The 8,600-nt window shown below is 38.2% G+C and overlaps 1 protein-coding gene across 1 annotated transcript; it reads right to left on the minus strand.

Annotated features, from left to right (window-relative positions):
- Positions 1–644: 644 nt before the first annotated feature.
- LOC128566598 (olfactory receptor 1N2) lies at positions 645–1,738 on the minus strand. The gene has a single exon (XM_053563496.1). The coding sequence runs from the start codon at positions 1,641–1,643 to the stop codon at positions 690–692; it is 954 nt and encodes a 317-aa protein (XP_053419471.1). The 5' UTR covers positions 1,644–1,738; the 3' UTR covers positions 645–689.
- Positions 1,739–8,600: the final 6,862 nt, after the last annotated feature.

The following is an 8,600-nucleotide window of genomic DNA, read 5'->3' on the forward strand; positions in this document are numbered from 1 at the left end:
GTACAAAATTGGCACATACTAGATACACAACAAATATTGATTCCTTTTTTACCTGTCCATTGTGATAAGAAAAGAGTCCTTCTAAGTTAAAAAAATGAAATAGTAAGGAAACACCACAGCACATATATTAATTGAATTATTTATCTCCTATTGTTATCATTCAGTATTAGTTTTATACATGCTCTCACACTTTCCTTGTCATGATTGCCACAAAGTGGTAATCTAGAAAGAAAACAGATATTGGAATCAAACTTATCTGGTTTGAGTTAAGTTATTTAACATCTCAAGTCACCATTTTCACAATTCTATCTCAAACAACTGGTGTGAGGAACAATGAGGGACCTTGTAGATGCTCAATAAATGTTTGTATTCTCATCAGGTTGCCTCATCCCATGCCAGTCTCATCAGGGTAGAATTGCTCAGCTCCAGAGGCTGACATTAAATGCCTTGTTCACTATGGCTAATACGCTGGCTTTAGAGACAAGGCTGAACATTGGTGTTCTGCTGTTAGTGACGGTTGCCTCATGGGTATCAGGAAAGAGAGGAAGGCAGAACATCTTATTCCATAGCCTAATAAAGGAGTGAGACAATCTTTTTGTTGATCCCCCTAAAATAAATCTGAGACTGGTAGAATCACTAAAGTGAGAGAGGAAAGGGGTTGCTCAGGGCACCAGGATTAGGCATCACAGTCATGGTAATAAAAACGTTTTCCCACTGCCAACAAGTTTTCCCAGAGCCTCCTTCATGTCTCTGTTCCTCAAGCTATAGATGAATGGGTTTAACATGGGAATAATCACCATATAGAGAATGGAAGCCCTACTTTCCCTCTCTGTAGAGTAAGATGATGGAGGAAGTAAATACACACCCATAAGGGACCCATAGAAGAGGAGAACCACCGTGAGATGAGAACCACAGGTGGAGAGGGCTTTCCATCGCCCACCAGGGGATGAGATGCCAAGCACAGCCCAGGAGATGCGGACGTAGGAGAAGACGATCAGCGTAAGGGGAACAGCGAGGAACGTCAAGCCCATGGTGATGATCATTAGCTCATTTATGCGGGTATCCGAGCAGGCAAGCTTCAGGAGGGCGCTGGGATCACAGTAGAAATGGGGGATGGCCTTCTGGGCACAGAAAGCCAGACGGGTCAGCAACAGTGTGTGCATCAGTGCAGGACAGTTGGTTAGCACCCAGCACACACCCAGCATGAGCGCACAGAGCTGGGGACTCATAGTTGTGCTGTAATACAGTGGCTGGCAAATGGCCACATAGCGGTCATATGCCATTACAGCCAGCAGACAGTTGTCGAGGCCACCAAACATAAGGAGAAAATACAGCTGTGTAAGGCACCCAGGATAGGAGATGGTCTGACTCTGGGTAAGAATGTTGGCCAGCATTTTGGGGATTGAGGCAGAAGTGAAACAAGCATCAGTTAATGACAGATTGGCCAGAAAGAAGTACATGGGAGTATGGAGGTGTGGGTCAGAGCTGATGGCCAGGACGATGAGCAAGTTCCCCACCATGGTGACCAGGTACATGCCCAGGAAGATGCCAAACAGGAGAGGCTGCTGCTCTGGCTGCTCAGAGAGTCCTAGAAGGAGGAAGTCTGAAACAGTGGTCTGGTTCACTCTGGTTGGTTTCCCCATCCCTGTAGTTCTTGTTATCTGTGCAGGTAAAACCCCTCATGCATCAATATTTAATTATTAGATCAATTTATAGATATGAATCTATGTGGCCAGAAACATGCTAGAGGAAAAAAAAAAAGAATAAAATTTCTTTCCCAATAAGAATCTCTGGATCTCATTGTGGATGCAAGAAAATACCTATTAGACATTTAGATAACCATGAAGGAAATATCCATTCAAATACAAATTGTGCTTTCTATGCCATAACAGCCCGAAGAAAAGAGATCAGTTTTACCTAAGGAGTCAGCATAGGCTATTTGGAGAAGGGAGAACTGGGAATGGCCTTGATGGCAAGATTAGAAAAGTCATTTATGATTGTCAATTGCAAAGAAGATGTGTGAGCTCCATCAGGATCTTTCACCCTCCTCCAACACCCCCACACACAGACACACTCTATCACACTGTAGCCCTCTTTCTGGGGGCTGAAAATGGTATCCTCCTCTCCATTTGCCCTTTAATTCCTAGAATTTAATTTCACTCATTCAAACCAGCCTTGTATTCTTCCCTAACTGGCACATAGGATATGGGGCTGAGGACGTGAGGGTCTATGTCTTTCCATTTTCTTATCTCCTGTTAGGATGTCCCTTCCACAGATAGGACATCACCTTCTCTCCTTTATCCCTGTCCTCGTCCCCTTTCACTCCTCTGTGCCTATATCTGTCTGGAAATTGATATTTTTGTCCTCTTGTGCCTTCACCCTCATATGTTTACTGCATTTTTCTAATCTTTCCTTTTTGTCAGAGAGAGGGAAGGTGAGAGGCATCAGGCTCTGGCTTCTTGTCTGGAAAATAGCTACTCTGTTCTGCTGTCCTAGGATTGAGAGCAAGCTGGTAGTAGGACCCATCTCACACTGACCTTGTAGAAGCAATGGCCTTAGACGTCTTTGAGCATATTTTATCCTCCATTCGTTCTTTGGTTCATAGAGAGGCTTCTGGCCTTAGCCAGAGACTCAGATCACCTACCCAAGAAACTCTAGCCTGGTCATTGGGATAGAAAGAAAGAGGCATGTATGTGTGTGTGTGTCCCCTACCCTTCCAGATTCTCACCTGTCATATAATGGGTCAGTGTTAGGCATCTTCAAATTCTCCAAATCTCTCCCCTGGAAGGAAAATTCACTATATAAGGAACTCCCCAAGCCTTTTCTAACTCAAAGTCAGTAAAGTTGGAGTCTACAGAGTACAAAGTTTACTAGAAGCACTTGGAATGTTTCACTCAGTTTTGCCTTCCCCAGGCTTGAAAAGACAGGAATATTTCTAAGTGTTATAAATGTTCCTGGAACAACATCTCCCAGGGAGCTTATTAAAGCCGACCACAGTGTCACTGTGCAGCCTGTTCTCTAGCCAGCTCTGGCTGGGCCCTGGGGGAACTGAGGGCATCTCTTTCCCAGGGATTAAGCTCTAAAATACAGGTCTCAGGTGTGTGATTCTGAAGCCTCTTGCTGGAATGCAGCACACTTCCTCCTGACTAGCAGGTCTCCTAGAACTCTTGCCTATGCATTAGATGAGTAGTTTTCAACCTTCCTAATTGCTGCATTGTTACAAATGGAACAAAGGGGCCACAACCCACAGGTTGAGAACCACTGCATTAGACAATTTGTGCCTGTCCCGTGTTCTAGGTAAAACTGCATTCAAGAAGAAATCAGAAGCATAATTTATAAATGACCATTTTTGCTGGTGATTTCTTTAAACAGAGTAATTCTAGTATGAAGCCACCTCCTCAAAAAGTCCAAAACTCTCGATTAATGAGGCAGCCTAAATAAAGCACAACAGGTATAATGCCTCCTACATAGCAGCTTCTAAAATAGCTAATCATATTTCCTGCATTTTTATTATTAACACTCGCTAGCCTTTACTGAAGACTTTCTTTACATAACCTCAAGTAATACAGCAAGTTTAGAATGTAGGAACTATTATTGCCTCCACTTTACAGATGAGGAAATTGATGCTCAGTAAGGATAATGATTTAACCGAGGTTCGTAAGAGTATTAAATAGAAGGCATGGCATTCCCACCTAGGTTTGTGTGGGACTAGAATACATCCTCGTAGGTTTTGATCATTAATAATTTCATTGATATAGGCAGGCATTCTTCCTTTCTTTGGGAGGCCACACCACCTCTCTTTTTTCTCTCTTCTCTCTCTTCCTCATCTCTCTCTCAACCACTTTCTTCCCTCTTTCTAATATAAAATAAATTTATACTTTTACATCTTAAAACATTTTCATAGGTATAAAATATCAAATTATGTTTAAAAGTTGCATTTCTTTGTCCTAAGACTGGATATTCGTTTCATTTGATTTTTAACCATAGATTATTTCTCAAATTGTTTTAGTAATATATTTGTCCCTTTCACTGGGGTGTATATGCTTTTTCAAATGGATATTAAAGACAACAAAACAATATAATAAGAAAGCATTTTATTTTTTTAAGGTTGATTTAGCATCTGAAAATCAATTTATATAATATATCACAATAATAGAATAAAGAAAAAGAATCACATAATCACTTCAATGGTTGCAGAAAAAAAAATTTGATAAATAAAATACAGCAACTTCTCATAATAATAAAGAAAGATAAGGAAAACACTCAACAAACTAGGAACAGAAGAGAACTTTCTCAGCCTAACAAAAAATCTATAGCTAACATTATACTAAAAGGATTCAATGATTATCTTCCACCATTGAATCCATTCAATGACTATCTTCAGATGACATAATCTTACACATAAAAAGTCCCAAGGAACCCACTTAAAAAAAACTATGATTAATAAATGGGTTCAGCAAGGCTGCTAGATACAATATCAGTATATAAAATCAATTGTATTTCTATACAATAACAATTTTTTTTATTAAATCATAGCTGTGAACAATAATGCAATCATGAGGTACAATGTGCTGGTTCCATATACAGTCTGAAATATTTTCACTGAACTGGTTAACATAGCCTTCATGGCATTTTCTTAATTATTGTGTTCAAACCCTTGTACTCTACACTTAGTAAACTTCACCTGCACCCTTCCAAGATGAACCCTAGGTGTGGACCCACCAATCACCCTCCATCCACCCTACCTCCCCCTCCCTTGCCCCCTTCCCCATATTCTTGCACTGAGATTGGATTGTAGCCTTTGTATGAAAGCTATAAATTAGTTTCATATTAGGTCTGAGTACATTGGGTACATTTTCTTCCATTCTTTGGATACCTTGCTAAGAAGAATATTTTCCAGCTCCAACCATGTAAACATGAAGGAGGTATAATCTCCATCTTTATTTATGGCTGCATAATATTCCATGGTGTACTAATACCACAATTTATTAATCCATTCATGAGTGGATGGGCACTTGGGTTTTTTCTATGACTTGGCAATTATGAATTGGGCTGCAATAAACACTCTGGTACAAATATCTTTGTTATAGTGGGATTTTTGGTCTTCTGGATATACACCTACTAGAGGAATTATAAAATCGAATGGCAGATCTATTTTTAGATCTCTAAGTGTTCTCCAAACATCTTTCCAAAAGAACCGTATTAGTTTGCATTCCCACCAGCAGTGCAGAAGTATTCCCTTTTCTCCACATCCGCACCAACATCTCCGGTCTTGGGATTTTGTGATGTGGGCTAATCTTACTGGAGTTAGATGATATCTCAAAGTAGTTTTGATTTGCATTTCTATGATGGTTAAGGATGATGAACATTTTTTCATGTCTGTAGGCTGTGTGCCTGTCTTCTTCAGAGAAGTTTCTCTTCAAGTCCCTTGCCCAGCCTGAGATGGGATCACTTGTTTTCTTCTTGCTAATACGTTTGAGTTCACTGTGGATTCTGGTTATTAAACCTTTGTCAGAGACATATCCTGCAAATATCTTCTCCCATTCTGAGGGCTGTCTACTTGCTCTACTTACTGTGTTCTTGGCTGTGCAGAAACTTTTTAGTTTCATCAGGTCCCAGTTGTGTATTTTTGATGCAGTTTCAATTGCCTGGGGGGTTCTCCTTAAAAAATATTCACCCAGGCCGATTCCTTCAAGAGTTTTCCCTGTGCTTTCTTCTAGTATTTTTATAGTTTCATATCTTAAGTTTAAATCTTTAATCCAGTGAGAGTCTATCTTAGTTAATGGTGAAAGGTGTGGGTCTAGTTTCAGTCTTCTACAGGTTGCCAGCCAAGTTCATCCAGCACCATTTGTTAAATAGGGAATCTTTTCCCCACTGAATGTTTTTAATTGGCTTGTCAAAGATCAAATAATGGTAAGTATCTGGGTTTATTTCTTGGTTCTCTATTTTGTTCCATATATCTACCTCTCTGTTTTTGTGCTAGTACCATGCTGTTTTGATCACTATTGATTTATAGTATAGTCTGAGGTCTGGTAGCATAATTCCTCCTGCTTTGTGTTTATTTCTGAGTAATGTCTTGGCTATTCGAGGTTTTTTCTGATTCCATACAAAACGATGTATTTTTTTTTTGAGATCTTTAAAGTATGACAATGGAGCTTTAATAGGAATTGCATTAAAATTGTATATTGCTTTGGGTAGTATAGACATTTTGACAATGTTGATTTTTCCCAGCCCTGAGCATGGTATGTTTTTCCATTGGTTAACATCTTCAGCTATTTCTTTTCTTAGAGTTTCATAGTTCTCTTTATAGAGATCTTTCACATCCTTTGTCAGATAAACTCCCAAATATTTCATCTTTTTTGTGCTACAGTAAATGGAATAACATCCTTGATTGTTTTTTCAGCTTGGCTATTGTTGGTATATATAAAGGCTACATATTTATGGGTGTTGATTTTGTATCCTGAGACATTGCTGTGTTCCTTGATCACTTCTAAGAGTTTTGTAGTAGAATCCATGGAGTTTTCCAAATATACAATCATATCATCAGCAAAGAGTGAAAGCTTGAGCTCTTCTGACCCTATGTGGATACCCTTGATTGCATTTTCTTCCCTAATTGTGATGGCTAAAACTTCCATTACAATGTTAAAGAGCAAAGGAAACAATGGGCAATCTTGCCTGGTTCCTGATTTCAGTGGAAATGGTTTCAATTTAACTCCATTCAATATGATATTGGCTGTAGGTTTGTTGTAGATGGTCTCTATTAGTTTAAGAGATGTCTATTAGTTTAAGAGATGTCCCTTCTATACCAATTTTCTTAAGTGTTCTGATCATGAAGGGGTGCTGGATATTATCAAAAGCTTTTTCTGCATCAATTGAGAAAATCATATGGTCTTTGTTTTTTAATTTATTTATGTGCTGAATTATATTTATAGATTTATGTACATTAAACCAGCCTTGAGACCCTGGGATAAAACCCACTTGGTCATGGTGTATAATTTGTTTTATGTACTGCTGGATTCTGTTTGCTAGGATCTTTTTGAATATTTTTGCATCAATATTCATTAGTGATATTGGTCTATAATTTTCTTTTCTTGTTGGGTCTTTTCCAGGTTTGGGGATCAAGGTGATGTTTGCTTTATAGAATGTTTTGGGTAGTATTCCTTCTTTTTCTATATTTTGGAAAAGTTTGAGTAACATAGGTACTAGTTCCTCTTTAATAGTTTGGTGGAATTCTGATGTGAAGCCATCTGGACCTGGGCTCTTCTTTTTAGGGAGATTTTGTATAGTTGATGCTATTTCAGAACTTGATATTGGCCAGTTCAACATTTCCACCTCACTGTGGCTAAGTCTTGGGAGGTGGCATGCTTCCAAGTATTCGTTGATTTCCTTCAGCTTTTTGTATTTCTGAGAATAAAGTTTCTTGTAGTATTCATTAAGGATTTTTTGAATTTCTGAGGAGTCTGTTGTTATTTCGTCTTTACCCTTTCTGATTGATGAAATTAGAGATTTTACCGTTTCTTGGTTAGGTTAGCTAAAGGTTTATCTATTTTATTGACCTTTTCAAAAAACCAACTTTTTGATTTATTGATCTGTTGTATAAACCTTTTGTTTTCAATTTCCTTTAATTTTGCTCTAATTTTGGTTATTTCTTTTCTTCTGCTGAGTTTTGGATTTGAATGTTCTTCCTTTTCCAATTGCTTGTGATGTCCCATTAAGTTGTTAAGTTCCTTTCTTTCTGTTCTCTTGAGGAAGGCTTGCAGTGGTATAAATTTCCCTCTGAGGACTGACTTTGCGATATCCCAGGGGTTCTGACAGTTCAGGTCTTCACTGTCATTTTGTTCCAAAAATGTGTTTATTTCCTTCTTAATCTCATCTATGACCCAGCTATCGTTCAGCATGAAGTTATTCAGTTTCCATGTTTTTGTATGAGTACACAGGTTCTTGTTGTTACTAAGTTCCACTTTTATTCCATGATGGTCTGAGAAGATGCAAGGAATAATTTCTATTCTTTTAAAATTGCTGAGGTTAGATTTGTGACCTAAGATGTGATCAATTTTGGAGTATGTTCCATGAGCTGATGAGAAGAATGTGTATTTAGTTTTGTTAGGATAAAATGTTCTGTAAATATCTGTTAAATCCAATTGTTGGATGGTTAAGTTTAAATCTAAAATTTCTTTCCTTATCTTCTTTTTGGAGTATCTATTCAACACAGCTAAAGGGGCGTTAAAGTCTCTCACTACTGTGGACCTGGAGGAAATCAAGTTGCTCATGTCTGTTACTCTTATAAATGGAGGTGCATTTTGGTTGGGTGCATAAATATTAATAATTGAAATCTCATCATATTGAAAACAAAAGGTTTATACAACAGATCAATATCATCACTCTCAAATATGTAGTGACCCTCCTTATCTTTCCTTACTTTTGTTGGTTTAAAGTCTATTGTATCTGCAAATAAAATTGCAACACCTGCTTTTTTCTGTTTTCCATTTGCCTGGAATATAGATGACCATTCCCTGAGTCTATATTTATCTTTTAAGGTAAGATGAGATTCTTGTATACAGTAGATATCTGGTCTGAGTTTTTGTATCCAGTCATCCAGC

Source organism: Nycticebus coucang, chromosome 2 (genome assembly GCF_027406575.1).
Source record: "Nycticebus coucang isolate mNycCou1 chromosome 2, mNycCou1.pri, whole genome shotgun sequence".
Lineage (NCBI taxonomy): Eukaryota > Metazoa > Chordata > Mammalia > Primates > Lorisidae > Nycticebus > Nycticebus coucang.